General features: G+C 39.4%; 1 protein-coding gene across 4 annotated transcripts in view; it reads left to right on the forward strand.

Annotated features, from left to right (window-relative positions):
- Positions 1–2,346: 2,346 nt before the first annotated feature.
- CLINT1 (clathrin interactor 1) overlaps positions 2,347–16,179 on the forward strand; it is a 65,908-nt gene continuing 52,075 nt past the window's right edge. For 2 of the 4 annotated variants that reach the window (XM_027081417.1, XM_027081418.1), the window contains exon 1: positions 2,347–2,580. In XM_027081417.1, coding sequence (XP_026937218.1) covers positions 2,540–2,580 — 41 coding nt within the window. In that variant the 5' untranslated portion in view covers positions 2,347–2,539. The remainder of the gene's footprint in view (positions 2,581–16,179) is intronic. The other 2 variants (XM_027081419.1, XM_027081421.1) reach the window with 1 other exon arrangement.

The following is a 16,179-nucleotide window of genomic DNA, read 5'->3' on the forward strand; positions in this document are numbered from 1 at the left end:
TTTACAATTGCTCCTGTCACATAAATAACACTGCTGAGTACATTTGCTTTCAAACCTTGTGTTGGTTTGGCCTTACTAAAAGCCCATTTAGTGAAAAATATGTTTTCCTGAAGAGGGGTAGGTGGGACTTTTTATTGTTTATTTTTCTGTGGACACATTTAAATTGCCACAAAGAAGTTACTATGGAAACTGCTCCCAAACTTGCAAGATAAAGGGTAAAAATGGAACACTTTGTTAAAATGCAAATGATTAGTCTTTAGAGACCAGAGCACTTTTTAACAAACTCTCCTTGTCTGGCTCTTCTGAGTCCATTAAGGGCTCTCTTAGATCAAAGGTAGACAGGCAGGTTTTTTGTGTTATATTCTAGATGGCATTGGTCAACTGTGAAAACACCACAGGTGACGACTCTGGAATAAATCTAGACACTTTCAAACTTGTTGGATCAGGCAAAGTAGATAACAGTATTGTACTCTCTGGGTAACTCTGGTGAAGCTGACTATGAATTACTATGAATGTGCAAACAGGCCGAGGGCAGGGAAGGTGGTTATTTTTATGCCAGGCCCATTCTGCTGGTGTACCCTGAACCCACTTGTTTGAAAGTTAACTTGCTGAGCTCTTATTTATGGGAAGCAGTTTCCCTTTCTTATCTCCCCAGGCCACATTCCACCCTTTGAATCTTGAGCTGGACAGTCCTTTCAACACGAAACACAAACTTCTCATTCGAAAGCCCCATTTCTCTGCCTATCTCTTTACCTGCCCCTCCCCACCCACTCTCCAACTCACTTTACTTCTGTCTGCCTGAGCAATCCTATCTTGACAAAGCTCTCAGATAGCTTTGTCCTGATTTCTGCTTTTTGTACTTTTCTGCCTGGCAATTCTTTCAACTTGCTTGTCTTGTTGAAATCCCGGAAGTCTTAGTGAAACCCTTTTTCAGAGTTGCTTCCAGTTATTAAGTGGATGCAATATGAAGGGGTGATTTGACCTCAAGAACTAACTAAGGGGTCACATGTTCTAGATTCTTGATTTGAGATCATTGTTACCTAGCTTCATGACTAGCAGCAATCAATTTCAGGTCTCCTTTGTGAATCAGAGTCATCATCTGTTCCCTTCACCAGGAATTCTTTTCTTGCAGTTGTTTGTTTTGTTTGTTTGTTTTTTGCCAGCTCCTTTTTATCATTCAAGTTTCAGCTTAAATAAAATGTCATCAGGGAAATTCCCTGGCCGTCCAGTGGTTATGACTCCAGGCTTCCACTGCAGAGGGCACGGGTTCAATCCCAGGTTGGGGAACTAAGATCCTTCATGCCAAAAAAAAAAAAAAAAGTCCTCAAAGAGGCCCTAAATACTCCCTAATGTTATTTTCCTCTAACATCATTCTTCATAACATTATCTTCTGTTTTCCTCAAGCACTTTCTATCTGCAATTATCGTAAATGTTCCCTTGATTACTATGTTTTCCTCCAGAGTACCTTTAAGATCCAAGAGAGCTGAGGCCTTGTCTGTCTTCTTCCCAGCTGTATTCCCCACTCCTGGCACATAGAAAATGCTCTGTAAAAATTTGTAGAATGAAAAAAACTATAAAATTTAAGCAGTTGGACCAAATGAACTTTAAGGTTGCTTGTGGCTTTAACATGAACACTGTCAAAAATGAGTAAGTTAAAAATAAAATGACGACAACCATTTAAATAAAACAATGAATGCAGTGTGGATGTATACTTACGCTTTAAGAATATACATCTGCCAAGTTCTTGGGCCTGTCATAGTGTTGTACTGCTGTTTTTATACAGTTTCCCAGGGAGTATGAACTGAATTTCCGAGCTTTATAATACAGTATTTAACAAGGATATCAAATAGCTGTCTAAATATAAGAGCCCCGTATCACAGAATTAGAGTGGGATAGGTTTTAAAATACAATCTCTTCAATTTACAAGGATGTAAACTAAAGCCCTGGGAAGGAAGTATATTTGGACATTTGGAACCAAATTCAGCGTTGCTTCTGTCAATGAGGAATACATATACCAATCACACTTCCTTATATGTAATCATTATTAATAACATAATAATGCTTTATATTGGAAAAACAAGTTTGTGTGACGAGATTCTATACCGGTGGTTCTGAAATGTGAGCATGGAGGATTTGTTAAGGCACAGACTGCCGACCTCACCCCTAAAGTTTCCGGTTCTGTGGGTCGGGGGCTGGGGAGGGGTGCGGAGAACCCCGAGAGTTTAAGAGGAGCCCTACTAATCTTACCTCAGGAACTCTCTCAGCTTGACTAGCCCGCTTGGCGCGCTGAAAGAACTACAAGTCCCAGAGTGCCCCGCGCGCAGCGGGAGGAAAGTCGGGCACTTCCGCTCCACGCAGAGCCTCTGTCCCCGCGTCTCGACGTGTCACTGGCGGCGCCGCGGCTGTGGCACGATAAGACGCTGACTGGGGGAGTTTGAGTCGGCGGCGACCCCGGCCTCGATCTGTCCCGGCGCGGAAGGGTTCTGGGGTCCGTGGGGAACAGGAAAGGGAGGTGGCGGCTCAGCCCGCTCGGGGCACGATGTTGAACATGTGGAAGGTGCGGGAGCTGGTGGACAAAGCGTGAGTATCTGGGGTCAGTTGTGGCCGAGGCCCACGCGGGGGAGGGGCGGGGGGAAAGGGGAGCCGGGTCTACGCGCGGGGCCTCCCGCGTCACGCCCCCCGTCTCGGCCGGCCCCATCATGGCGGCGTCCGGCTGTCTCCTCGACCCCGGGCCGCGTCCCGAACCGCCAGTCTGGGAAGAGACCCTTCCTCGTTCGAAACATCCTCTTAGCCCCCTTCTCTCCTATGCAGGCCGTCCTCACCCTGCCCCTACCCCCACCCTTCTAGGCACAGACACTTTGGTCGGGGAGGGGGCGGGGTTGTCTAGAGATGGGTCAGTGCCCTGGCTGGAGAGCTGTCTTGGCCCCAGGCTTTGGGCTTTGACTCCTGGGCAGCAGCGAAAGCTTGTGGGTGGAGGACTCACTTCACTGGCTCTCTGTGCACCTCAGAGTGTGGTGCAGAGACCTTAGGCCTGGTCGGGAGGTGTCCTTTACCTTGCTGGGTTTCTTTTAATTCCCAATGAACCTGAAGTGTTGGAGTGGGTGGTAGGTGTAACAAGTGGCCACTGTGGTCAGAGTGAAGTTACTCAAGAGGAGACTCATCCTTCGCTTTTCTAACATCAGTGAGAGTAGATCACCACATAGCTTACTGTGACTCTTTTCCTCTGTTTCCTTTTCCACTACACTTCATTTTTGGAGGGCCACTTGTTCCATTTGGTTTAATTAAGAAGTCATTGAATTAACAAGAAATTTCCCCTAAAGAAGGAAACAACCCAGGTTTATATCCTGTTGATCTACTTTTAACTTCCCTGACAGGTAAAATGACTAATATATAGTTGATTTTCTTTAAGATTTAAGTCGTAACTTTAGTATCTTACACTTAATTGAGTGTATCAGATAGATATAACAGTGGTTAAGTAAGGTCTGCTAGGCCAGCAGGAAATAAAGTTTAAGAATTTTCCCCTTTCTCTCGGGTTTTAGTGATGATACAACGTGTGGTGACAAAAACATTTCATTTGTGCCACTCACCCAACCTAAAATCAGGAAGTGTAGATGGCAAATTCTTGAGGCTTTCTTGACCCCAGAAAAAATAATTCATTAAGAGATACAAACTACTAGGTATAAAATAAATTAGATCCAAGGATGTAATGTACAGCACAGGGAATATAGCCAATATTTTATAGTAACTTTCAACAGAGTATAATATATGAAAATATCTAATTGCTGTTGTACACCCGAATCTAATATTATAAATCAACTATACTTCAATAAGAAAAAAATTTACAGTGGCTTGGGTAATACGTCAGATAGAATTTAGAGTCTGACCATATTTTCAAGTTTTCTGTGCTACCAAGAAGGCAGTAGAGTGCCTAAGGAGCACAGGTTTGTGAACCTGCAGAGCTGGATTCAAGCGCTGTACCCTTGGCAGATTACTTAACCTTGAAGTGCCCCAGTTTTCTCAGGTGCAGTATGAAAATAACGATAGATACTTAAAGTGTTGTTGTGAGAATTAAGGGCTAAGGACTTAGATAGCATATAAAGCCCTTAATACAGTAGGTTTAGATCAGTATGCTTTTGATAACTATAGCAGATGTTCTGCATCTAGAGTAAGATTTAACTTCATTAAGAGAGAAGCTCCACGTTTGGAAAGTGATTTGGTGATTTTGCTTTATCAACTATTTATTTGACCGTTAAGTTCTCAGTCCTTTATTTTAGGTTTGTTTTGCTATTTATATAACCTGTGCTTTCCAAAGATAAAATAAAATCATGTTGCTTATTTTTTCAGATCCAGGTTCGTTGGTTTTTTAATATTTGGTGTAAGTCTAGGATACCAGCTTAAATAGTCTTTAAAAATCCAAAAGCCTCTACAAAACTCTCTCTTTATTTCTTAGCCAGAGGACAGTGGAAGAAAAACCACTAAAAAAACACGTTCTTATCTTAGGGGACTAAATCTGTAGTACTCAAAAATTTGAAGAGACTGTACATTTTTCAGGAGACAAATCAAGGCAATATTTCTGCTTTAATTGTTCATTTCATATTGTTTTTAACACCTTTGTTACTAATTTTCAAGTGCTTCAGGTTAAATTTGTCACATAAATAGTTAGCAAGTCAATCTAATGGAAGAGCTGCTGTTGAAAAATAACTTCTCTCTTCCTTTTTACTACCCAATTTAGAATGGAGACTTGAACCAAGTTATTCAAGAACATGTAAGAACGTTGCCAACAAGGACTTTTTAAAGATTTCGTGGGTGTCTGACACATGATATTAGGATTACAACATGAGGTTATTTTACTGATGAATACTCAGAATTTAATTTTCATCTTTCACTGGCAGGAGAGAAGAAATTGTTCCCCCCAAATGAAAGCATTTTACAGAACCAGTACCTGTGGCACTGTGTGCATTTAGACTCTTCACCTTAAATTGCCATAATGAAGATGAAGCAGATCCATAGAACCGCTGTTCTGATTATCAAGGGGATAAGGTGATGAGGAAACTTGCAAATGAGGAAACAATGAAGTGACTAAGGACTGCTCTGAGAGCTTTGTTGAATAGAAATGAGGCTTTATATGATAGAGCACTGGCTAGAGGTTTAGGAGACCTGGGTTCAGATTCTGATACTGCCTTTTAAATTAGCCATATGTCTGATCTGAGGCAGACTCATATGACTCTCTAGACCTTGGATTCCTTATCTTTAAATTGATGGGATTGGGCTAGAGTAAGACTTTTGCCAACAATATGCCAATATGCCAACTGGCATATTGGAGGCATGAATTTCTATCGGGGCAAAGAAACAGCAGATATTTCATAAGAGTAGATAAATTTTAGGAAGTCATTATCCTCCAGAGACAGTTTCAGCTGAAAAAGGAATTTTGTTTAAATGTGGCAATCCATAAATGTTATATTTAAATGCTTTATGCAGTAAATAAGTGCAACCCATGACTGGAAAATTAGGACTTTCACTTAGCATATATCCCTACCCATTCAGGTTTACTTCAGAAAGAAAAATGTGGTCTTTCAAAATGTGTCCTCTGGAGCTACTGTTAGATCCAGCATCGTGGCAGTTCTTAAGTATAATGATATATTTCAAATACTGGCTTTTGAGATTTATGGAAGGCTGGGGAGGTATTTTCCACAATTGTTGCACCTGCTGGTGGTATTAAATGGCTCTGTTTTGCAGAACATTGTGGAACTGAGGAAAAGCAGATAAAACCATAGGCCAGCCAGAGCTTGGAGTGCCAGTTTCCTCCCACTTGTACTCGAGTTGCATTAAAGAGAGCTGTGGCAGGAGAGGATAAGTGGCACCACTCCCACCAACTGGGAAAAGCTTGACCATTGTCATCCTTTGACCTGCCTCCCTTTATTTGAGGCTGTAATAAAATTGAACACTTTTATATTTTGTTATCCTGTTTTTGTATATTGTTTATTGTATATTGTATATATATACATATACAATATATATATATTGTATATTATATACAATATACAATTTTGTATATTGTAATTGTTATCCTGTTTATCATATAAATTTATCGTATAAATTGCTACAGTTCTGTTGTCTTTTTTCTTCAAATTTTGGAAATGCAGTGAAGGTAACCTGGTAGTGGTCAGTCAAACTGCTACTTACTGTTCAAGCCCAGCCAATCCTTCTCTTTCATGCAGGGAGTAGTATTAACAGTAAATCTATTTCATCAGTGGCCCCTGTTTTTTTTATGATAGTGATTCAAACAGGGCTGGCCAAGGTCCTAAGGCAACTGCTATAGATACTTCATTTTAAGTTATTCTCTTAAGCATAGCTTGCGTTTTTTCCCCCCATAAGTTGATTTTTTTGGTGTTATTTGCATGATTTTAGTTTCTAAATGGTCACATAATGTAATAGAATTGTAGAAACTACTGATCTAGTCTAGCTGACTCCAGAGGGAGAACCCTTTGCTTTTACGGAAAATATTTCATTCAGTTATTTCAACAGATAATACATTTATTATTTCTTGGAATAGTACTGTATTTTCTGAACTTGAAAAATACAATACCTGCCTTCAAGAAATTTGCCACTGCAAATTGGTGCACTTGAACTTATCATTGGTTTTCCACTTCAGTCCTCGGATGTGTTCCCCCTATTTCCGTATCTTACTGGTAAATCTCTGTTCAGTTTGCTTCTTAGAACTTGAAAACAAAGGTGATTTTCAGCTTTCTAGTTTCCCCCTATCAACTTTTCTTTAAACCAGTTGTTATTGCTGAAACAGTAAATTCATTATCCTTCCTTCCTCTCTTCTAGTAACTGGACACAAGTAGATATTAAGAATTTAATTGCAAAGAAAGATGATTTTATCTTTGCCAGCATTTCTTAGGAGTGATTTTCTGTAGTTCAAATTAGTCTGTTTAGTACCATTGCCAAGGTGCTTTTAAAAAGCTCTTAGCTGCCTCTTACATTTTCCTGTGCCCTTCCTGTTTTCAAGTAGTTTTTCATTTGTTTACTATGCATCCACTCAAAGTATTTGGCCTTTTTAATTTTAAGTACTACTTAATAGTACTCACTCCTAGGTTTTACAGTATGACTCCACAGTTGAACCTTTTTCTATGCTCTTGTATTATTTTCTTACTTATTTCCAATGTTTATTTACTATTTCCTTTAAGGAAAAAAGGAAGAGTATAGGCAGCTTAAATAACTTTTTTTAGTTTTGAAGAAATTTTATTGTTTAATATTTAGATCTGTCTGGTTGGAATTTACTTTTTGGCTTTTATTATGGAAGATTTCAAATATATCCAAAACTGGAGGGACTGTTGTAATGAACCTCTGTGTACACAGACCTAACTTCAACAGTCTGACTAGTCTTGCTTTATCTGTGCCTCTGCCTCCCACCCCCACTCCGTATTATTTTGAAGCAAATCCCTCACACTGTATCATTTCATCTATAAGTATATCAATCTACAAAAAGTAAAGAGTCAACTTTTTTTATCATAACCATAATACCATTATCACACCTTTTAAAAAGGATGATTACTTAATATCAAATGCCCAGTCAGCATTTGTTTCTCATTTGCCTCATGATTCCTCTTTGATGTTTCTGAGTTGGTGGGTATATCTCTTGATTCTTTTAATGTGTAGGCTCAATCTCTGTCTTCTTTTTTTCCCTCTTAAGGTTTACGTGTTAAAGAAACTGAGTTTTTTGTACTTTCCTCAGTTTGGTTTTTGCTAATTGGATCCCATAGGGTTGTTTAAGTGTTTTTCTAACCTCTGTATTTCCTGCAATTTGGTAATTTTATCTACTCACTTGATAAATTCAAGTTCCAATTTGGGGGGCAGCAAGACTACTTCATAGATTCAAAGTACATTTTTAGTACTTGTAATGGGTCTTATGTATAAAGATTTAGCTCTCTTTAGTCTCAGCTGACATTACTTAACATTCTGGGACAATGTATTTAACTGTTTATTCTTTTTTTTTCCTAACGTGTCACTGCATATGAGCTTTCATTGTTTAGTCTAATTATGTGAATGTGTGCATATATATATATATATATATATATTTTTTTTTTTTTTAATGTATTTATTTATTTATTTTTGGCTGAATTGGGGCTTTTTTGCTGCGCGCGGGCTTCTCATTGCAGTGGATTCTCATATTACAGAGCACGGGCTCTAGACGCGTGAGCTTCAGTAGTTGTGGCACACAGGCTCAGTAGTTGTGGCTTGTGGGCTCTAGAGCGCAGGCTCAGGAGTTGTGGCACTGGGGCTTAGTTGTTCCGCAGCATGTGGAATCTTCTCGGACCAGGGCTTGAACCCGTGTGGCCCGCATTGGCAGGTGGATTCTTTTTTTTTTTTCTGACTGGTGACAGTGTTCTTTATTCTTTTCCTTCTTTGCTACTAATTTTTTTTTTTGTTGTTGTTGTTGCGGTACGCGGGCCTCTCACTGTTGTGGCCTCTCCCATTGCAGAGCACAGGCTCCGGATGCGCAGGCTCAGCGGCCATGGCTCACAGGCCCAGCCACTCCGCAGCATGTGGGATCCTCCCAGACTGGGCACGAACCCGTGTCCCCTGCATCGGCAGGAGGACTCTCTACCACTGCGCCACCAGGGAAGCCCTCTACTAATTTTTTTTTTAACATCTTTATTGGAGTATAATTGCTTTACAATGGTGTGTTAGTTTCTGCTTTATAACAAAGTGAATCACCTATACATATATCCCCATATCTCCTCCCTCTTGCGTCTCCTTCCCACCCTCCCTATACCACCCCTCTAAGTGGTCACAAAGTGCCCAGCTGATCTCCCTGTGCTATGCAGCTGCTTCCCACTAGCTATTTGTTTTACATTTGGTAGTATTTGTAAGTCCATGCCACTCTCTCACTTTGTCCCAGCTTACCCTTCCCTCTCCCCGTGTCCTCAAGTCCATCCTCAACGTCTGCGTCTTTATTCCTGTCCTGCCTCTGGGTTCTTCATTACCTTTTTTTTCTTAGATTCCATATATATGTGTTAGCATACGGTATTTGTTTTTCTCTTTCTGACTGACTTCACTCTGTATGACAGACTTTAGGTCCATCCACCTAACTACAGAAAACTCAATTTTGTTTCTTTTGTTTGTTTGTTTGTTTGTTTTTTTGTTTTTGTTTTTTTGCGGTACGCGGGCCTCTCACTGTTGTGGCCTCTCCCGTTGTGGAGCACAGGCTCCGGACGCGCAGGCTCAGCGGCCATGGCTCACGGGCCCAGCTGCTCTGCGGCATGTGGGATCTTCCCGGACCGGGGCACGAACCCACGTCCCCTGCATCGGCAGGCGGACTCTCAACCACTGCGCCACCAGGGAAGCCCAATTTTGTTTCTTTTTATGGCTGAGTAATATTCCATTGTATATATGTGCCGTATCTTCTTTATCCATTCATCTGTCGATGGACACTTAGGTTACTTCCATGTCCTGGCTGTTGTAAACAGAGCTGCAATGAACATTGTGGTACATGACTCTTTTTGAATTATGGTTTTCTCAGGGTATATGCCCAGTAGTGGGATTGCTGGGTCCTATGGTAGTTCTATTTTTAGTTTTTTGAGGAACCTCCATACTGTTCCCCATAGTGGCTGTATCAATTTACATTCCCACCAACAGTGCAGGATGGTTCCCTTTTCTCCACACCCTCTCCAGCATTTATTGTTTCTAGATTTTTTGATGATGGCCATTCTGACTGGTGTGAGGTGATACCTCATTGTAGTTTTGATTTGCATTTCTCTAACGATTAGCGATATTGAGCATTCTTTCATATGTTTGTTGGCAATCTGTACATCTGCTTTGGAGAAATGTCTCTTTGGCTCTTCTGCCCGTTTTTGGATTGGGTTGGTTGTTTTTCTGACATTGAACTGCATGAGCTGCTTGTAAATTTTGGAGATTAATCCTTTGTCAGTTGCTTCATTTCCAAATATTTTCTCCCATTCTGAGAGTTGTCTTTTGGTCTTGTTTATGGTTTCCTTTGCTGTGCAAAAGTTTTTAAGTTTCATTAGGTTCCATTTGTTTATTTTTGGTTTTATTTACATTTCTCTAGGAGGTGGGTCCGAAAGGATCTTGCTGTGATTTATGTCATAGAGTGTTCTGCCTATGTTTTCCTCTAAGAGTTTGATAGTGTCTGGCCTTACATTTAGTCTTTAATACATTTTGAGTTTACTATTGTGTATGGTACTAGGGAGTGTTCTTATTTCATTCTTTTACATGTAGCTGTCCAGTTTTCCCAGCACCACTTATTGAAGACGCTTTTTCTGCATTATATGTTCTTGCCTCCTTTATCAAAAATAAGGTGACTATATGTGTGTGAGTTTATCTCTGGGCTTTCTGTCCTGTTCCATTGATCTATATTTCTGTTTTTGTGCCAGTACCATACTGTCTTGATTACTGTAGCTTTGTAGTATAGTCTGAAGTCAAGGAGTCTGATTCCTCCAGCTCCATTTTTCTTTCTCAAGATTGCTTTGACTATTCGGAGTCTTTTGTGTTTCCATACAAATTATGAAATTTTTTGTTGTAGTTCTGTGAAAAATACCAGTGGTAGTTTGATAGGGATTGCATTGAATCTGTAGATTGCTTTGGGTAGTATAGTCATTTTCACAGTGTTGATTCTTTCAATCCAAGAACATGGTATATCTCTCCATCTGTTTGTATCATCTTTAATTTCTTTCATCAGTGTCTTATAGTTTTCTTCATACAGGTCTTTTGTCTCCCTAGGTCAGTTTATTCCTAGGTATCTTATTCTTTTTGTTGCAGTGGGAAATGGGAGTGTTTCCTTGATCTCTCTTTCAGATTTTTCATCATTAGAGTACAGGAATGCAAGAGATTTCTGTGCATTAATTTTGTATCCTGCCACTTTCCCAAATTCACTGATTAGCTCCAGTAGTTTTCTGGTAGCATCTTTAGGATTCTCTATGTATGGTATCATGTCATCTGCAAACAGTGACAGACTTACTTTTTCTTTTCTGCTTGGGATTCCTTTTATTTCCTTTTCTTCTCTGATTGCTGTGCCTAAAACTTCCAAAACTACGTTGTATAATAGTGGTGAGAGTGGATAACCTTGTCTTGTTCCTGATCTTAGTGGAAATGGTTTCAGTTTTTCACCATTGAGAATGATGTTGGCGTGAGTTTGTCTTATATGGCCTTTAATATGTTGAGAAAAGTTCCCTCTATGCCTACTTTCTGGAGGGTTTTTATCATAAATGGGTGTTGAATTTTGTTACAAGCTTTTTCTGCAGCTATTGAGATGATCATATGGTTTTTCTCCTTCAATTTGTTAATATGGTGTATCTCATTGATTTGCGTATATTGAAGAATCCTTGCATTCCTGGGATAAACCCCACTTGATCATGGTGTATGATCCTTTTAATGTGCTGCTGGATTCTCTTTCTCAGTATTTTATTGAGGTTTTTTGCATCTATGTTAATCAGTGATATTGGCCTGTAGTTTTCTTTCTCTGTGACATTTTTGTCTGGTTTTGGTATCAGGATGATGGTGACCTCACAGAATGAGTTTGGGAGTGTTCCTCCCTCTGTTATATTTTGGAAGAGTTTGAGAGGGATACATGTTAGCTCTTCTCTGAATGTTTGATATAATTTGCCTGTGAAGCCATCTGGTCCTGGGCTTTTGTTAGTTGCAAGATTTTTAATCAGAGTCTCAGTTTCAGTGCTTGTGATTGGTCTGTTTATATTTTCTGTTTCTTCCTGGTTCAGTCTTGGAAGGTTGTGCTTTTGTAAGAATTTGTCCATTTCTTCCAGGTTGTCCATTTTATTGGCATAGTTGCTTGTAGTAATCTCTCATGATCCTTTGTATTTCTGCAGTGTCAGTTGTTACTTCTCCTTTTACATTTCTAATTCTATTGACTTGAGTCTTTTTCCTGTTTTTCTTGATGACTCTGGCTAATGGTTTGTCAATTTTGTTTATCTTCTCAAAGAACCGGCTTTTAGTTTTGTTGATCTTTGCTATTGCTTCTTTCATTTCTTTTTCATTTTTATTTCTGATCTGATCTTTATGATTTCTTTCCTTCTGCTAACTTTGGGTTTTTTTACTTTTTCTTTCTCTAATTGCTTTAGGGGTAAGGTTATTTGAGATGTTTCTTGTTTCTTGAGGAAGGATGTATTGATATAAACTTCCCTCTTAGTACTGCATTTGCTGCATCCTATAGATTTTGGGTCGTTGTGTTCTCGTTATCATTTATTTCTAGGTATTTTTTGATTTCCTCAGTGATCTCTTGGTTATTAAGTAGTGTATTGTATAGCCTCCATATATTTGTATTTTTTAAAGATATTTTCCTGTAATTGATATTTAATCTCATAGCATTGTGGTCAGAAAAGATAATTGATACTATTGTAGTTTTCTGAAATTTACCAAGGCTTGATTTGTGACCCAGGATATGGTCTGTCCTTGAGAATGTTCCACGAGCACTTGAGAAGAAAATGTATTCTCTTGTTTTTGGATGGAATGTCCTATACACATCAAATAAGTCTGTCTTGTTTAATGTATCATTTAAAGCTTGTGTTTCCTTATTTATTTTCATTTTGGATGATCTGTCTATTGGTGAAAGAGGGGTGTTAAAGTTCCCTACTATGATTGTGTTACTGTTGATTTCCCCTTCTATGGCTGTTAGCATTTGCCTTATGTATTGAGGTGCTCCTATGTTGGGTGCATAAATATTTACAGTTGTTATATCTTATTCTTGGATCGATCCCTTGATCATTATGTAGTGTCCTTCTTTGTCTCTTCTAATAGTCTTTATTTTAAAATCTGTTTTGTCTGATATGAGAATTGCTACTGCAGCTTTCTTTTGATTTCCATTTGCATGGAATATCTTTTTGCATCCCCTCACTTTCAGTCTGTATGTATCCCTAGGTCTGAAGTGGGTCTCTTGTAGATGGCATATATACGGGTCTTGTTTTTGTATCCATTCAGCCAGTCTGTGTCTTTTGGTTGGAGCATTTAATCCATTTACATTTAAGGTAGTTATTGATATATGTGTTCTTATTACCATTTTCTTAATTGTTTTGGGTTTGTTATCGTAGGTCTTTTCCTTCTCTTGTGTTTCTTGCCTAGAGAAGTTCCTTTAACATTTGTTGTAAAGCTGGTTTGGTGGTGCTGAATTCTCTTAGCTTTTGCTTGTCTTTAAAAGTTTTAATTTCTCCGTCAAATCTGAATGAGATCCTTGCTGGGTAGAGTAATCTTGGTTGTAGTTTTCCTCTTTCATCCTTTTAAATATGTCCTGCCATTCCCTTCTGGCTTGCAGAGTTTCTGCTGAAAGATCAGCTGTTAACCTTATGGGGATTCCCTTGTATGTTATTTGTTGCTTTTCCCTTGCTGCTTTTAATATTTATTCTTAGTATTTAATTTTTGATAGTTTGATTAATATGTGCCTTGGCGTGCTTTTCCTTGGATTTATGCTGTATGGGACTCTCTGCGCTTCCTGGACTTTATTGACTATTTCCTTTCCCATACTAGGGAAGTTTTCAACTATAATCTCTTCAAATATTTTCTCAGTCCGTTTCTTTTTCTCTTCTTCTTCTGGGATCCCTATAATTCAAATGTTGGTGCGTTTAACGTTGTCCCAGAGGTCTCTGAGACTGTCCTCAGTTCTTTTCATTCTTTTTTCTTTATTCTGCTCTGCAGTAGTTATTTCCACTATTTTATCTTCCAGGTCACTTATCCGTTCTTCTGCCTCAGTTATTCTGCTATTCATCCCTTCTAGAGAATTTTTAATTTCATTTATTGTGTTGTTTATCACTGTTTGTTTGCCCTTTAGTTCTTCTAGGTCCTTGTTAAATGTTTCTTGTATTTTCTCTATTCTATTTCCAATATTTTGGATCATCTTTACTATCATTATTTTGAATTCTTTTTCAGGTAGACTGCCTATTTTCTCTTCATTTGTCAGGTCTGGTGAGTTTTTACCTTGCTCCTTCATCTGCTGTGTGATTTTCTGTCTTCTCATTTTGCTTAACTTACTGTGTTTGTTGTCTCCTTTTCGCAGGCTGCAGGTTCGTAGTTCCCGTTGTTTTTGGTTTCTATCCCCAGTGGCTAAGGTTGGTTCAGTGGGTTGTGTAGGCTTCCTGGTGTAGGGGACTAGTGCCTGTGTTCTGGTGGATGAGGCTGGATCTTGTCTTTCTGGTGGGCAGGTCTATGTCTGGTGGTGTGTTTTGGGGTGTCTGTGGCCTTATTATGATTTTAGGCAGCCTCTCTGCTAATGGATGGGGTTGTGTTCCTGTGTTGCTAGTTGTTTGGCATAGGGTGTCCAGCACTGTAGCTTGCTGTCGTTGAGTGCAGCTTGGTCTTAGCATTGAGATGGAGATCTCTGGGAGAGCTATGGCCGTTTGATATTACGTGGATCCAGGAGGTCTCTGGTGGACCAATGTCCTGAACTTGGCCTTCCACCTCAGAGACACAGGCCTGCCACCCGGCTGGAGCACCAAGACCCTGTCAGTCACATGGCTCAGAAGAAAAGGGAGAAAAAAGAAAGAAAATAAATAAAATAAAGTTATTAAAATAAAAAAGAATTATTAAAAATAAAAGAATTTAAAAGTAATTTTTAAAAATGGACAGACAGAACCCTAGGACAAATGGTAAAAGCAAAGCTATACAGACAAAAATCACACAAAGAAGCATACACATACACACTCACAGAAAGAGAATAAGGAAAAAATATATATATATCTTTTTCCCAAAGTCCACCTCCTCAATTTGGGATGATTCGTTGTCTATTCAGGTATTCCACAGATGCAGGGTACATCAAGTTGATTGTGGAGATTTAATCCGCTGCTCCTGAGGGTGCTGGGAGAAATTTCTCTTTCTCTTCTTAGTTCACACAGCTCCTCGGGTTCAGCTTTGGTTTTGGCCCTGCCTCTGCCTGTAGGTCGCCTGAGGGTGTCTGTTCTTCACTCAGACAGGACGGGGTTAAAGGATCAGCTAATTAGGGGGCTGTGGCTCATTCAAGCTGGGGGGGGGGAGGGGTACAGAATGTGGGGCGAGCCTCTGGCGGCCAAGGCTGGCATGATGATGCAATGGGGCAGGTGGATTCTTAACGACTGTGCCTCCAGGAAAGTCCCATCTATATATTTTTATAGTAATTTGCTAGCTATCCACACTTTTTTTATTAAATTTTTTTGGGCTGCTTTGGGTCTTTGTTGCTGCATGCAGGCTTTCTCTAGTTGTGGTGAGCGGGGGCTACTCTTCATTGTGGTGCACAGTCTTCTCATTGTGGTGGCTTCTCTTGTTGCAGAGCACGGGCTCTAGTCCCGTGGGCTTCAGTAGTTGTGGCAGGTGGGCTCAGTAGTTGTGGCTTGCAGGCTCAGTAGTTGTGGCACACAGGCTTAGTTGCTCTGTGGCATGTGTGATCTTCCGGACCGGGGCTCGAACCCATGTCTCCTGCATTGGCTGGCGGATTCTTAACCACTGCGCCACCAGGGAAGTCCTATACACACTTTTATATTTAGACACCTCCATGTGATGTTTACTGGATCTGGGAAGAAGTGTGGTTCAGAGATCGGAACTGGATTGAAATCTTAGGTCCACCACTAAGAAATAGTGATCTTGGGGATTGGGACAATATCTCCAAACTTTCCCATCTATAAAATAGGATGGTATTTATTTTACAGGGTTCTTGTGAGGATTATATTTATGTGAAACACTTAGCATAGCACTTGACATAAAATAAAGTCTTGAAACACTGTCATTATTGTATAATTAAAAAAGTAATTTATAACAATTTATAACGTGTAGAAAAAAGTGAAAGGAATATAGTTTTTGAAGGAGTAAAGAAAATGTCAAAGTAGATTATTTACAAGTATATAAGAGCTGTGTCTTAATCCGTAAGTCATCATTTTCAATGTATATTCACCTCAATAGACATGTTAAGCAATGTATAGGAGAACTTATAAAAATATCTGTAATATGTGCCTTATGTTGTGTTCACCAAATCACAAATGCCTTTAATATTGTAAAGCATATTACAGAAATAACTCTTTCAAAAGACATAGGTAAGGAATAACATCTTTGGAAGGACATATTGCATTTCCATCTGCTAATTTTTATTCAGCTTGTTTTGTATTTTCTCAAGATTTTAAAGATGCTGCTAATCTAAAATATTTCTTCTAAAATATAAAAAGATATATTTTGTGAGGGCAATTTGAA

Source organism: Aethalodelphis obliquidens, unplaced genomic scaffold (genome assembly GCF_003676395.1).
Source record: "Aethalodelphis obliquidens isolate GAN/ISIS:26980383/991018 unplaced genomic scaffold, ASM367639v1 scaffold45, whole genome shotgun sequence".
NCBI lineage: Eukaryota > Metazoa > Chordata > Mammalia > Artiodactyla > Delphinidae > Aethalodelphis > Aethalodelphis obliquidens.